Here is a 17,104-nt window from a genome sequence, read left to right on the forward strand (position 1 = left end):
GTTAGAAAATGGCTCACTGGACAGACTTGTAATCTCAAGAGCTACGCCAGATGTGTTTTCTTAACATGTTCCTCTTCTCCTGCTTCCTTTCTTCCTGCGTGGCACAGCTTTGTTTTGGCTGAGAGGATATGTTGGTTGCTCAGCTGAGAATTGGTGTCACCTGCATGGAGCAGCAGTGTTCCTTGGCACCTCACTGGGAACCCAGGCTTGCGTGCCCCCGGACCCACTGTGTAACTCTAAGCATATTTACTTTCCCCGGTGGGTCTCACCTTCAGCAGTCCCTTGTAGACCAATGGCTCTGAAGGCTGGACTGTACGATAGGTATGTAGTGCACTGCAAACTCACACAGAGTCTTTGGTTAACCAGGTAAGTACGCCTCCCTAACTGGGGAGGATGACTGTAATGCCCTCTGAAAGGCCACTTAATCATCGTGACAACCTGGCAATTTCAAGTCAATCATTTACTTCATACTGTGCTTGTCAACTTCATTTTTTTATTTTTTAAAATATTTTATTTATTTATTTTTAGAGAGAGGGGAAGGGAAGAAGAAAGAGTGGGAGAGAAACATTAATGTGTGGTTGCCTCTCATGTGTCTCCTGCTGGGGACCTAGCCTGCAACCCAGGCATGTGCCCTGAATGGGAATCAAACCAGCGACCCCTTTGCTTCACAGGCCAGTGCTCAATCCACTGAGCTACGCCAGCCAGGGCTCAACTTCATTTTTGATTTAGTTTTTAAGAATTTCTAAACTGGAAAGTTTTGTTTGATAGCAGATATCTTTTGTGAACCAGTTTGATCCAGTTTGTAGTTTGAAGACTATCTTTTCACCAGTTGCTTTTTTGAAAAGCTGAGTTTTTACAATATTTTTTGTATTTTAAGATAGATTTTTTTAATCAAATAATCTTTGTTATGTTTATATCCCATACCACTGTTTCAGCAAATCCCCCCAAGAATTCTCATACTGTAACAGTGGCCTGGCTGCATAGCTCAGCTGGTTGGAGCTATGTCCCAATACACTAAGTTTGAGGGTTCGATCCCCAGTCAGGGCACACAAAGAAATCAACCAATGGATGCATAAATTAGTGGAACAACAAATCCATGTTTATCCTTATCTCTCTGTCTCTTTCTCTAAACTCAATTTTTAAAAAAAAGTGACTAAACTCTGCTGTTTACCTCAAGAGAATGAATCATGTCAGCAGTAATTCCCACCTGATGTCTATTATAGCCTGAATGGATTGTGTCTTTATGCTGCTAGAAGAATTTAGGCTGAGAAAATAGCTTATACTTGTTTAATAAAATACTTAGTATAGATGTACTGTTGTTCAAATGTAGACTCTGTAAATTACTAGTTGGATAAATATGGACAAATCCCTTAACCCCTAAGCCTCATTATGTGTGAATATTTAAAATTGAGATAATAATTATACTTACTTTTCAGGTTTGTTGTGAGGAATAAATGGTAAAATACATGTAAAGCACTTTGGGGATCCAGCCATAGACGTGTATCAGCCAGGTTTTGCTCTGGTAACAGTGTGTCATGAATAGTCCATGACTCTCAATGGCATACCACAACAAGTATTTATGTTAGACTTAGTTGGAAGTGCTTCCAGCTTGTGGGTTCTCTTCAGATCTGCTAGTTTGTTCCTTCACTCAGGAACTAAAAGCTATTTAAAGAATACTTTTGTGGCAGAATACATCATTGCAAGTGATCTGTTAAAAACTTGCAAAGCAACGTAAAGTATCAACTCAGAACTAGCATTGCTATCACTTCTACCCAGATTTTATTGATCAGAACAAATCATATGGGCAGGCTAAATATTAGTAGGTCAAGAAGGTATACTCTGCCTAATGAAAAAAAAGAGTGGATATTTGCTGAACGGTTATCTAAACCCCTTCAGATTTTACTGCATCTTCTTTTACCCCTTTTCTTATTCTCCCGTGTTCCCATTGGCTCTTTCCCACATAGTCTGCCCTATAACACCTACTTTGCATTTCTGAAATTGCATCACAATTTTCCTCCCTCTGTTTTCATTTCAAATTCATTTAAAGTATTACTTTTCTTTGTAAATAGGTACTTTGGAAAATCCCCTACAAGAAGAACAAAAGCTCCTGATTCTCCTGAGAGCCTCAGAGGGAGTCTTTTGTAACCGTCTCGATGGAATTCATATTGATCCAGGAACAATTGGTAAGAGTAAAATATAGTTTTTATTAATAATGGAGTATGTGTTCATGTGATAAAGTACCACTCACAGATCATCTAAGTTCCAGGCATTCCTTTAGATAATTTAAGCAGTGCTCATTTTACAGATATCAAAACTAAGACTCAGATGTGATGAGCAGCATGGAAAAGGCCACAGGGCTTTACAGTGTCAGCATTGAGGTTCGTATCCAGATTGGCCAGACACCAAAATCTAGAGTAAGAATCTGTCTTATTAAATGTAAATATTATGTAATTATTGTAATATTTTTATTTTATTTTTAATACTTTAGATTAAATTTATTGGGGTGACAGTTATTTAAAATATTATATAGGTTTCCTGTGCATTTCTATGATACATGATCTGTATATTATAAGGTAAGAACCATATGATTTCACTCATATGTAGGATATAAAACTGAAAGTAACAAATGAACAAATAAGAGAAACAAACAAGAACTCGTAGACACAGGCAACGATGGTGCTTACCAGAGGGAACTGGGGGTGGGAGGTAGTAAGAGATAAAGGGGGCCAAACATACGGTGATGAAAGATGTTGTTTTTTAAAACTGGTAGATCTACAGATTACTAAGAAACATTACTATTTACTGTTTGTTTATTCGATACCGACACAATACCAAATCTATTTTAAGAGTGCAGAAAGTGTGACTGATCTTGTATAATTAAGATATAAAAGCCACGCAAATACTCAGTTTTAAAGGATAGAGAGAAGAGGCTATATTTCAGATTCCAGTATCTCTCACTTGCTCTGTATGTCATTACTAACTGCATAATATATCAGTGACTCAGTAAAATGGAAGCAATCATGTTGGGATAGTATGAAGTTTGGTAACCTAGTTCCATAACCTGTAACCTTTGCCATATATCCTTCCATAGTGCTTTATTATTTCCAAAGGATTTTTCATACGTGCTATTTCTTTAACTTTTTAAGAATATGAGGTTTCATAATTTTTTTCAAGTTGACGATCTAGATAGATTAAAACAGGGACATCCAATCTCTTTTCCCCTGTTGTCCACTCTGTTCTGTGCAGTGCTGCACGGATGGGATATGTTTGGAGTATACGAAGATGCCGGTCCCGATGCCCAGCTCCAGCCATATGGACAAACCAGTGTTTTAAACATTTCCTCTGATACTAAATTGAATAAGGAGTGAATTAGTTGTTTCAATAGATGCTTAAAATTTTGTGATATTATAAGTAAATGAGAGATTTTAATCATTATAATTTCATTGAAACAAATAAGAAATGGTGTCATTTTACAATAAACCTTTGGTGATTGTGAATGATCAAGAATCTGCTGTTAGGGTTAATTGAATTTTATGGATAATTCAAATTTTAAAAAATAGGCTAATTTTTGTTAAAATTTTTTGTTTTTGGAAATGTCTTTAGTAAAAAAAGACAGAATTTTGAAATGATGATAATGATGATGTTAAATCTCCTAAAACTTTTATATACATATGACTATTATTATGAAATATTGACTCCAGGATATATCCTGAAAGTGAGAGTATATTTTACATTTCCATTAATTCTAATTTTAGTTTAATGATCTTCAGATTTTTCTTTGAATTATAATATGGAAAAAATTATGGATGTTGGCATAAACAGTTGGTTAGGTTTCAATTAACTGAGATGTTTTTGGTTCACATAAGATGAAAACTCAAGGCATGTTATTTGTGCCTTACTGGTGTTTGTTTCTTTTATTTATATATATTCTAGTAAAAATGATAAATCTTTAAAGTTTAAGATCCATGATTTTCAACAAAATGGGGTATACCAATCCAGGGGTATATAGACAATTCTTTGGATTAAGGAAGAAAATATTAGTACTTCTATTGAAATATATGTGAATACACTCATATATATATATATATATATATATATATATGTAGAAGTGCATGATCATAATTTTGTTACTGCTTTGGTTCATGCCTTAAACATTTTAGACCACTAGGATATGAGGAATTAAGCTTCATGTGATTTTAAATGGCAGTCAAACATGTAAGAGGAAAGACCTGAAAGAATAAACCTGGACTGCATCACGCATGTCCCTGGTAAGACTTTAATTTATGAATCTGAAATAAATTATATTTTAAAACAAAGAAGCTGGAAATCTATCTTTCGATCTCAGCAATACTATACATACACATGTGTGTATATATATGTGTATATATGTGTGTATACATAATTAGACAGCCATTAGAGTGTTCACATGCACATATGTGCATATGTATATATGTACATGCATGCATACATACATACTTAACTAGTTATTTGAGAGTTCTATTTCCCCATTCTTGGATTACTAGATGTGGTGTAGTATACATTTTTCTGTAGCTTTTGAGAGCATATAGTTCATGTCTATGTGATATATATTTAACCTGCTGAAAATAGAACACTTATGTGTTCTCTTTCTGATAAAGTGTACATCTTTATATATAGTTTCTAAACCACACATCTTGTATAATGACTCCTAATGAGTTTTACTCATGTCTCTTTAATTCCTCTGAAGGATATTTGTATCCAAACGTTGTTCATCTTATTTTCAGGGGTTTATGGAAAAGTTCAGCTCCACAGTGCTTATCCCAAAAAATCCTGGACACGCCTTGGGGCTGACATTGCCTCAGGCAATGAGAGGTAAGGGATGAGATTAAGATTAAGATGTATTTTTTGGTTTAGTTTGCTTTTGCTTGATGTTTTGTTATTACATAAACTTAAATTTTAGATTAATAATTATAATTCAAGGACAAATAAATGAAAACATAAAGGACCAGAAGGGATTTTTGAAATCTCTGAAACAACAGAGAAAGAGCACAAGTAAAAGGCAGGGGAGGAATATAGCTTATTTAAGGAGTAAATTTTAGATAACACATGTTTATATTAACAATAAATCTTTAAAAACATGAATTCTATGAGATAATAGATGGATTATAAGATGAGACCATAATGATGACTATTAAGAGATAGATGAAAATTAATGAAGTATGGGATAAAAAACATGTGAAGAATCTTATGAAGTTTAAAAGGTAATAACAGAATTTAATATTATATTTAAGGCAGTAAAGAATAAAATTATTACTGCCTCAAACTGAATAGGTAATATGAAGAAGAAGTGGATGTAATCTACCTGAATGCAGAATAAAAGACCAGGAGATAAAAATAATAAAAGAGAAGGTATTAGAAATAGAAAACAAAAATTAGAAAGTATCTACAGATAATTGCTCTTTTTAATAAACATGCAGAATAACTACAACAGCAGGAATAAAGAAAACTATAACTGAAATACATATAGTAAGCTTGGGAAGAGTTATATTTATTTTGAATGAATCAGCACCAAGAACAATGATTGCTACAAATCATCACATTATAAGAAAAAAAGTAAAAAAGTATAAGGAAAAACAGGAGAGGGCATAAAGCTTGCTAATCTTAGAATTTTTTACGTCATTAAATCTAGGAAGATAAAACAAGTATATATATTTAAAAAAGAAAAAGTGTCATGACCAATGAATTTGACATTCTGTTAAGCCGCTATTCACAGGTGAAACAAAAAAATAAAATAAAATAAAAAATATACCTTTTGCTATGTAAGAACTGAAAAAAAGCAAAAAAAAAAAAAAAGAGATTAAACTGAGTATAAAATTTAAGAATAAGAATAAAATTTAAAAATATAAAGGCATATAAAGTATATATATTAAAAGTAAGCATTGAAATACATAAAATTCAATACTATAAATATAGTTGTTAAAATAAGGCAAATTCTAATTATAATTTGAAAAGTGAATATATTAGATATATTAGTCAGGTTTCTATTTATATAAATATATACAACTAGTAGGTTGCTTGTGTGTGTATGTATGATACTGGTTATATGTAGTATACACCATATATATATACACATATGTAATATATATAAAAATGCATTTCAAGGAATTTGGGCTGGTAAGTTCAAAATATGCAGGGCAGGTCAGCAGGCTGCAAAGTGTGGAGCAGGATCTGATGCTGCAGTCGTGAGGCAGAATTTCTTCAGCAAAACTTCAATTTTGCTTTTAAGGTCTTTCAACTGATCAATCAGGCCCACCAATATTTTTGAGGGTTATCTCCTTTACTTAAAATCAACTGATTGAAGATGTTAACTACATTTATAGAATACCTTTGCGGCAATGCTTCCATTAGTGTTTAATTAACTGGTTATGATACATTGATAGCCTATGCAAAATGACACATAAAATAACCATCACAGGTCATAATTCTCAGATAAAAATCTGGGTTTAAAATCTGGGAAGATAACCACGGGAAACTGGCTATATACTTACCGTGGGTGTAAGAATGAGAATAATAATCCCATTTTTAATGCACACAAAAATGTGGCTGTGTATACACCGCAAAATTTGGTAACAAAATACAATAAGAAAAGAAAATGAAATAATAAGAGAACAGAAGCAACAAAAAAGGCATAAAGACAACAAAAATATAGCATAATAAATCTTCCAGTTATAAAAGGAAAATGTACTTGTCAAAAATGACCCTATATAGGAAAACACTGGTTAATAAATCAAATATAATCATAACTTTTTATCAGAGGAAAATGTAAAACCAATTTTGAAAACAATTTAAATTAAATCTAGAATAAAATCAATCATTAAAATAAAAATGAAAGAGCCTCAAATCAACAGAATAGTTGAGAAGAAACAATATTGAGGGTATTGCCTGAGACTTGACCAAACTTGCCATCACATTAAAAGCTTTTATTGTTGAATAAAAAAATACAAAAATAAAAAAAAAACTAAGCTGTCTACATGAGAAACCAGAAACAAAATGACTAATTAATCTAATGAAATCATTTGGTACAAGATAAAGTCAGAAATGGATGAATTTGAAAGTAGGAAATTAGTAGACCTAGATTGTTTTGAGAGATGTTGGTTTAATCTTGAATGACTTTAGTCATTAAAATAGGTAAAATCAGAAATGGGAATTCAAATATAACATACCAAAGGGATTAAAATTGTAATATAAAGTGTGCTATCTATAAAGTGTCATTTTGAACAACAATGAAATAAATTTAAAAAAATAAAAATAAAATAATAAATTATCATATTTCGCTAAAAAAGAATAAAAGTGGAAGAACCAATAATAGTTAAAGACACAAAGTTATTCAAGATTTATTTCCAAGAATATATTTGCTTCAAATAAGTGTGTGGTGTGTTCTTCCAATCATTCAACCATCTCTTTTTATGTTGCATAGTCTATTCCATAGTACAAGAAAATATGAGAAGCTTTCTAATTAATTTTAGGAGGCAAGCATAAAATTACTTTTAAAACAGCACTAAAGTTAACAACAATGATAGTAACAACAAATAAAATTTGAGGCAACATCCAAGTGTAAATAAAATGCAAAAATCCTAAAAAGCAACAAATACAATCCAGTAATTTATTAGAAGAAAATAAAATCTTGACTGGGTGTGAGTCATTCAAGTTAAGAGAGATGATTCAAATTAAAATTAAGTTAATTTACCTAAACAATAGGTATAATGATTAAGAATATGATCGGTTTTGTACAAAACAAATATATTTGATAAAACTCAGCTCGCATTCTTTGAATAAACAATAAATTAGAACTATTTCACTCAGCATAATGCTTTGCAGTTTCATCCATGTTGTTGCAAAGGGTAGTAGCTCCTTCTTTCTCTCTGCTGCATAGAATTCCACTGTGTATATGTACCACAATTTTTTGATCCATTCATTTACTGATGGGCACCTAGGTTGCTTCCAACTCTTGGCTACTGTAAGCAAGCAGAAAAAAAAAACAAAGACACTGAAATAGAGAACAAGGGGACAGTGACCAGAGGGGAGAGGGAAGGGAATTTAAGGGGAAAAAGGGGGAGGGATTTGGAGGAACAAATAGGAAGGACACAGGGACCAGAACTAAGGGGGGGGTGGAAATGGGAGGGAGGTGGGAGCACAGGGTGGGGGGGGGGCTGGGATGGGAGAAATAGACAAAAAACTGTACTTGAAAAATAACTAAATAAAATTAAAAAAAAAATAAATAAATAAAAGAAAAAAAAAACAATAAATTAGAACTATAAGAAACTTCCTTTAAATAAATACTTTTTGTGCTAGAGTGTTTAGACATTAGTTGAAAATCACTGCTTTAAGTAATATTACAGAATAAATAATTAAAAATCCCTCTGAAAAAGTAATTTGCTATTTTATGAAAAAATTGACATTAAAATTACTGTATTGTAGCAATCATTAAATATTGTTATTAGAATTTTAGCCAATGTAGTACATCAAAAATAAGTCCATTAGTTGTAACTATTGAGAGAAATCTAAACTCTCATTTCTTTTGTGATTATATACATTTTTCTCCTAGAAAACTAGGGAACCACCTAAAAACTGTAACTTGAATTGAATAAATGCAGAAATCAATAGCTTTTAAATTTGTGAACAATTAAGTTTTAAACTATGATGTAAAATTCTATTTAAAAATTTAATTGAAAATATTAGGAAAAAACTTCAGAAAATTATCGGGACTATAAAAGCAAAATTATAAAACACTAGTGAGAGGCACAAAGGAGATTAGACTACATGGTGATGCATAACAACGGAAGGGCCCAATACGTCAAAGGAGTCAAATCTAATGCAATTTTAATCACAAGCCAAGTCTCTGCATTTGGAATCTGACTTATTAATTCTAAGCCTTTTGGAACAAATAACACTTGGAGATCATCAAACATTATCAGTTATTTTTAAAAACTATATACCTTTGATGTGAATAATTATTTTCTTTTTACTGGCATCAGAATACAAGACAATGCCTAACAGTGGACTCAGGCAAGTACTATCACCTAGGATTTGGATATTAGTTTCTTTTTTTTAATAGATTTTATTTATTTATCTTTAGAGGGGAAGGGAAGGAGAGAGGGAGAGAAATATCAATGTATGGTTGCCTCTCGTGCATCACCTGCTGGGAACTGGCCTGCAACCCAGGCATGTGCCCTGACTGGGAATCGAACTGTGATTGTGTGGTTCACAGGCTCATGCTCAATCCACTGAGCTACACCCACCAGAGCAGGATATTAGTATTTCAATGTATTTAAAACTTGAACTGGAGTAATTGGCCAATACTTTGAAATATATAAAATTAGGTTTTCACTGCATACTTTCCTTTAAAATAAATTATATGTGGATTAAAAAATTAAATATAAAAAGCAAAACCATAAAATTATTTGAAGAACACTTAAATAAATATTATGTAACAAACTAGGAAATACCTGTGTGATCATAACAGAAATACAATGATAATAGCAACAAATAACAGGCTAGACAACATAAAGAAATCAGTATTTTTGCACATTAATTACAAAATATAAAGGCAAATGCTAAACTAGAAAGTATTTCTAATACATTATATATAGTACAGATAAAAGGGTAATATTTTTATATGTAAAAAAAACTCTTAGGAATAAGGAGAATATGATTATACCAGAAAAATAATCACTAAATTATTTGAAATTATGAGCCACAAAAGAAGACATATATCTGACAGGAAACATAGAAAAATATTTTTTCTTAAAACTGGAATTAAAATACATGTCAATTAAAGCAAAATTAAATACTACTTATCAATTTTATGTTTTCTTGTTCAGTTACAGTTCTCCCCATTTCCCCCATTACCCTACCTCTGCCCCCCACATATTCAGTCTTCCCCTTTACCCCATTGTCTTTGTCCCTGGCTTCTTTATCAATTTTAAATTGGCAAAGGCGAAAAAAGAGTGAATTCCAAGTTGACAAAGTGGAGGAGCTGTGGGCATTCATGTGGGAAATAATTTATATATTAGTTTAGTTCTGTATAAAATGAAATATTTCTGTGTTCATTATGTGGGTAGGAAAATGTCTGGAGGGACACACAGTGAGTGCGGCAGGTCCCTGGTGGTGAGATGACAGATAGCTATGGCTTTGACGTGCTTCTCTCTCTCTACAGAATTTCTTTCTGGGGTAGTCATTCCTTTTGTAGTTACTTTAACATTGTTATTTATTTATTCAACACAAGTTTTCTCAAATCTTATCCCGTGTCAAACAATGAGGTTTGGCCTGGAGATAATAACAAATAAAAATCAATATGGCTTCTGCCATCAACATTAATTAAATAAATGTAAAGTAAGTATAAAATTACACATGTAATAAAAGCTATGAAGGAGAGATTCTAAAACATACAAAATATGGAAACTTGGGGCAGTAATGGAAGTTAGAGAAGGCTTCCCTGAAGAGTGATTTCAGAGGTGGGAACTGAATGATGAGGGGGCTTTTATTAAGCAAAGTGAGGGCACCTGTGTGGGAAGAGGGCTGTAGCCAGAGCAAACTGCATTCAGTCATTCAACAAACAACTTGTGGAGAACTTACTGTGTGCCTGGCTGTAAGCACTGGAGATGTAGTGTCAAATTTGAAGAGATCGCTGTCCTCTGGGAGTTTATGTCTTAGTGGAGAGAAAGAGATAATGATCAAATACAGAAATATAAGCAACAGACTTGCAAATTAGAAGAGTAAAGAAAGAAACAGGATAGTATGACCAGAAATATTTGGAGGTATGAGGAGTTCCATTTATTTATATTTATTTACTTATTTATTTATTTAAATTACAGTTTGCATTCAATATTATTCTGTACCGGTTTCAGATCTATAGCAAAGTGGTTAGAAAATCAAGTTCTTTACAGAGTGGCCCCTTTAGGTAGAATGGACAGAGATCTCTCTGGAGAAAAGAAATTTGAGCTGAGCACTGGCCACATAACTCGGTTGGTTAGACTGTTGTCCCCATGCACCAGAGGTGTGGCTTTGATCTCGGTTAGGAGCACATGCAGGGAGCAACCAATGAATGCATGAATGGTTGAAAAGGGAAAATCAGTGTTTCTCTCCCTCCATCCTCTCTCTAAAATCAACTAAATTTTTTTAAATTAAGTTGCGATTTGATGGTGAGAGTGGTTCACCTGTTCAATTAAAGGAGCAAGAATGCTCAATAAAAGAGGGACATCTAACATTGTCACTGAAGCGGCCTTTGGGGCTGCAGGACATATAGGAGGTCATGATAGCTGGAGCAGAGGGGAGAGCCTCACAATGTGACAAATGTCGGGTCACGCGAAACCTGGTTTAGCTGTGAGAGGTCAGAGGGAAAAATCACTAAATGTTTTACACAGCAGAATTGATGGACTCTGATTTATATTTCAAAAACCACTCTGGCTGCCATATAGGTGATGGATGGTGGAGACAGGAGTAGATGCTGGGGTATCAATAGGAGGCCAGTTGAGGCTAAAAATCATAATGGCTAGGACTATGGAAGAGGCACGGGAGATGGAGAGGAGAGATGGTGCTCTCCAGCCATGCCGATGAGTTGAATGCTGAGGTGAGGGGCGTGCTTTAATCTTTTAGACTGAACAACCTAGTGGACAGTGGAAGTATGCATTGAGGTGGGAAGACTGGGAGAGGAAGAGATTTGCAGGGTAAGAGATGGCAAGGACATGATAAGTGAAGACCCTAAGTGGAGTTGTCAAGAAGACCATTAGATATATAATTTAGGGCTCAGGGAAAAGAAGACAGGGAGTCATCCTGGAGTAGGATGATGCTGCTGATCAGGAAGACAGAGGTAGAGGAGAGAATTGAAGCCTGGAAATGACATTGGAGCTAGCCTAAGTGTTTTAGAAGTTGATAATGGAGGAGTCAGTGGCAGGTGATTGAGAAGCAGAGGCCCGAGGGGAGATTTTGGGACAGGAGGCAGGATGAACAGGAGGGACTTGAAGAAATGCCATGGTGGTTGATGTGCAGAGCACAGACTGAGCATGAGGAGGTTCCAAAGAGTAGTTAGGGGTTGGGGCAAGATTAATTGGGAATGTCAACAATTTTAGTTTTACCCTCCTAAGAGCGTTGCACAGCTGTTTTAAGTTTCTAAGGTGATAGTATCGGTGAGAGGTGGCACTTATAATTGCATTTCCCCAGGAGGCAGAAAAAATGGATCTAGAGACACCACTTAGGAGGTTCGATCAAAACAAAGTGTAATTTGTAGTCAGAAGCTAAAGTGGCAAAAGAAAGAAGTGGGCAGATTCAGAGACAGGAGATAAAATCTATAGATTTATTGGGATGAGGTCCTTTCTTGGTTTCTGGTTTGTGTAGATGGGTAGTGGTGGCTTTTACTAGAAGAGGACTAAATTTGGGAGAAAAGATTATGAGTTCAGGTTTGGTCATGTTAAGTCTGAAGTGCCTTTATTATACTCAAGAAGCTTTGTGAACTACGTACATAGGGATCAATAAGAAACTGCAGTTATTATAAGGTTAGCAAGTTGGAACTGGGCAGGCATGATATAAATGGATTTTTTCTTATAAGAATGTGTTAAAAACCTCCTTCAGAGACTGAGCTACAGGCTATTTGGAAAGAAACTCAATTTTATTAATTAAAACTATCCATGGTAATTAACTAGCTACCATTTATTGAGTTCTTATCATGAGGGCTGACTATCTGTCAGGACTCTACAAAGCATTTTACATGCATTATCTCATTTAAATCTCTCAATTCTGTTAAGTATTATTATCTGCATTTTACAGACATGAAAACTGAGGCTAGGGAACTTAAATACATTTTACAAGTTCACAAAGCTAGAAGTTCCTGAGGCTGGATTTTTACTCTGGTTTGTCTGATTCTATTGCTTGTATTCTACATATTAAAAACAACATTTCTTAGTATCAATCCTGCAGAGAGCACTTTAATAAGTTTATGTGAATAATGTATAATTATCACCGTGTATTCATCTTATGGATAGCCTATTTTAACTCTTTAAAAATTGTAAAATAATTTCAGACACAAAAAGTTGTAAAAATAGCCCTGGCTGGTGTGACTCATTGGTTGAGCACCAGCCTGTAATCAAAGGGTTGCCAGTTTGATTCCCAGTCTAGGGCACATGCCTGGGTTGTGGGCCAGGTCCCCAGTGGGGTCTCATGAGAGGCAACCACACACTGATGTTTCTCTCCCTTTCTTTCTCCCTTCCTCTCTCTAAAAAAATAAAATAAACAGAATATTTTTAAAAATTGTAAAAAAATAGTTCTTATGTATCCTTTACTGTGTTCCCCGATGACATATTATACAACTATAGGATATTATCAAATCTAGCAAGCTGATGTTAGTACAGTATTAACTGATCTACAGAATAGTCAAATCATTTAAATATTAATCTACTATCTTCTTTATGTTAAAAGTCGGCTTAGTAAGTTTTTCTAATCTATTGTTAGGGGGACAGATTTCACTTGGACTCCTTTATGAATTTCCATCAACAGAAATAGAGTTCTAAACTTGTTTGTGTGTAATTGATTTACAAGGTCTGTCTAGAAAAAGTCCAGCCATTGTTAATATAACAAAAATGGTTTGCACAACATCGGTGTAACATGGCAAACAAGAAGAATACACTGGAATGCGCATGCATGAACAATGACAACTTCACTGTACTAGTCCGTAAGGATAGTAGACATCATTGAGTGAGCATATGTACGGTGTGGTCATTGCATTCAAAATGCCTGAGTGAGTAGAGCAATGAATCTGCATTGAATTTTGTGTTAAGCTTGAACATTCCTCTATAGAAAGTATTTGGATGATTCCAAAGGCCTTGGCTATGGGCAACTGGTGATTGGCAGTTTCATCACAACAACACATCTACTCATGCATTATACCTCATATAGAGTTATCTGGTGAAGCATCAAATCACCCAGGTGACTTAGCTCCCTATAGCCCAATTTAGTGCCCTGTGACTTCTGGCTTTTCCCAAAACTAAATCACCTTTGAAAGGGAAGACATTTTGAACCATTGATGAGATTCAGGAAAATACAATGGGGCAGCTAATGGTGACTGGCAGAACTGTGTGAGGTCCCAAGGTACCTACTTTGAAGGGGACTGAGATGTCATTGTCCTATGTACAATGTTTCTTGCATCTTGTATCTTCTTCAATAAATATCTCTATTTTTTCATATTACGTGTCTGGATATCTTCTGGACAGACTGTGTGTGTGTGTGAGTGTGTGTATATACATACTTAAAGCAGTTTAGCAGCAATCACTAAGAAGCATGTTGTCATTAAAATTATAAATTAGAAAATCACATAGTATAGTGGCAGTGGCTCAGGTGGTAGGGAAATCAGCATGTCCTGGAGGGGAGACTGAGAGCCTTATGGCAGATATGACTGAATCTTTAAGGGTAAGTAGGAAGTGTACAGGTAGAGAGGAGATGCAAGACTACTTCTGACCACTTATTCCATTAGGGAGCCAGCACAAAAGTTGTTACAGAGAACCATGTATGGAGAGCTGAAATGAGGCTGTGGCAGAATGGAGAGGAACAAAAATATTCCAAGCAAAGTATATTCAAAGAATACCAATACTAATTTGATGTAGGAGATAACAGAATAGATATAAACACTGATAACAATAGAATTAGAGCCCTGGGTCCTGAGGAGAGGTTGCACTAACACAAGATTTGTTCTTCAGTTCAGGGTTATTTCCTTATAAGTGACAGAATAAGTTCATAGATCACTTAAGAAACAAACAAACAAAATAACAGGACAAAGCTTGGATAATGCTTTGTCCATCTTAAAAGATAAACTGAGATAAATAAGCAAAATGAGAATCTTTTCCCCAGTTTTCCTCTTCTCAGGAAGTTATACCTCTCTTCACCCAGTTGCTCAGGTTACAAGTTTTACAGTAATCTGACTCTTCTCTTTCTCTGTTACCTAGTCCATCAGCAAATTATGTTGCCTTTTTTTTTCAACAGAGATTTAACTACCTCTTTCCTCCTCCATCTAATCTAAGGCATTGGCATGTGTCACCTGAAAGACTGTAAAATTATTGCAATGTCTTAACAGTTAGTCTCTCTGCTTCCATGCTTGTTCCCTCCCACAGTCAATTCTCCATACAGCATAAATGAGATTAAAACATAAATCAAGCCCTGCTCTGTTTAAAATCTTCTAATGACCAGTATAAAAATCTAAAACTTTTCGTATAGGATTAATTGATAAAGTAACTTTAATTTTAAAGAATGTGTGATCGCCTTAAAAGACTAACAGTAAATTATATACTGAATATTTCCAATGTGTAAAAATACCATATTTGTTTTTATGCTATTTTTTATACTTAGTTATCAGCTAAGGATAACCTCTCTCAGCTGAAATTCAAAAAATCCAAAATGTTTGTTCATTTATCTCCCTGAAAGTCAACTGAAACAAGCAACAGAGGAGTAATTTGATATATATATATATATATATCCCAAAAACTTTGTTTTCAAATATCTGGCTAAGCTTGCTTTGGTTGGTGGTATAAAAAATGTGTTTATAAATTGACATAAACTTTGTCCTCTGAATGTTTCACTCTAAGGTTCTTTATATAATAGGAGGTCTGTCCAGAAGTCATCCAGCCATGTAATATGAAAAATAGAGACATTTATTGAAGAAGATACAAGATGCAAAAAACATTGTACGTGAGACAATGACACCTCAGTCCCCTTCATAGTAGGCACCTTGGGACCTCACACAGTTCTGCTAATCACCATCAGCTGCCCCATTGTATTTCCCTAAATCTCATAGCTTGTCTTAAATGTCTTCCCTTTCAAAGGTGATTTTAGTTTTGGGAAAAGCCAGAAGTCACAGGGCACCAAATCTGGGCTGTAGGGGAGCTGAATCACCTGGGTGATTTGATATTTCACCAGAAAATTTTGTATGAGGTGTGATGCATAAGTGCCCCATGCCATTGTGATAAAACTGCCAATCACCAGTTGCCCATAGCCAAGGCCTTTGGAATCATCTGAATAGTTTCTGCAGAGGAATGTTCAAGCTTAACACAAAATTTGATGCAGATTTGTTGCTCTACTCACTCAGGCATTTTGGGTGCAATGACCACACAGTACACATGGTCACTCAATGGTGTCTACCATCCCCACTGAATAGTACAGTGAGGTTGTCATTGTTCATGCATGCACATCCCAGTCTATTCTCCCTGGCTGCCAGGTTACATCTATGTCACAAAAATTCTTCTCATTATATTAACAATGGCTGAAGTTTTTCCGGACAAACCTCATAGTTCAAGTACTAGAATATAGAGTTAAATAATCAAGTATTTTACATTCACAGTGTTTATTTTTGTTGTTATCATCACTGTCAACACCATTATGGGATTTGAGTTCTTCAGGATCTTATATAGGCCTATGCAGTCTAAAGATCCTCAGTACATTTCAATGACACTGAGAAAAACATTTAATTGGAGCTGAAAAAAAAGACTCAGTAGAATTCAAAAGTCTATCGTCATTTCTATTCCTCTGGTAAAAATATTTTGGCATATAGACACTGTGAGCATGTGATCAAATGCAGCTATTGTCATTGAGACCTTCCCAAAGTTTAGTTAACAAATTTATTTAAATTATAAGTGTTTATATATGAATACCTTTTTAGGTATATTTTATTGATTATGCTATTACAGTTGCCCCATTTTTTTTCTCCTCTTTATCACCCTCTGCTTTGGACTTCTCTCCCATCAGCATTCTCTCCCCCCTTAGTTTATGTCCATGGGTCATACATAAAAGTTCTTTGGCTTCTACATTTTCTATACTATTCTTAACCTCCCCTCATCTGTTTTGTACCTACCAATTATGCTTCTTATTCCCTGTACCTTTTCCCCCATTCTTCCCTCCCCCCCGCCACTGGTAACCCTCCATGTGATCTCCATTTCTGTGATTTTGTTCCTGTTGTAGTTGTTTGCTTAGTTCATTTTTGTTTCTATTTTTGTTTTTAGGTTCAGTTGTTGATAGTTATGAGTTTGTTCTCATTTTACTGTTCATATTTTTGATCTTCTTCTTTTTCTTAGATAAGTCCTCTTAACAT

General features: G+C 34.5%; 1 protein-coding gene across 1 annotated transcript in view; it reads left to right on the forward strand.

Moving 5' to 3' along the window:
* PKHD1 (PKHD1 ciliary IPT domain containing fibrocystin/polyductin) overlaps window positions 1-17,104 on the forward strand; it is a 461,864-nt gene that overhangs the window by 306,344 nt on the left and 138,416 nt on the right. The window contains exons 54-55 of the mRNA XM_053668316.1: window positions 2,070-2,183; window positions 4,764-4,851. Coding sequence (XP_053524291.1) covers window positions 2,070-2,183; window positions 4,764-4,851 — 202 coding nt within the window. The remainder of the gene's footprint in view (window positions 1-2,069; window positions 2,184-4,763; window positions 4,852-17,104) is intronic.

This window comes from Artibeus jamaicensis, unplaced genomic scaffold, assembly GCF_021234435.1.
Source record: "Artibeus jamaicensis isolate MK-2021 breed Jamaican fruit bat unplaced genomic scaffold, CSHL_Jam_final contig_484, whole genome shotgun sequence".
Classification (NCBI taxonomy): domain Eukaryota; kingdom Metazoa; phylum Chordata; class Mammalia; order Chiroptera; family Phyllostomidae; genus Artibeus; species Artibeus jamaicensis.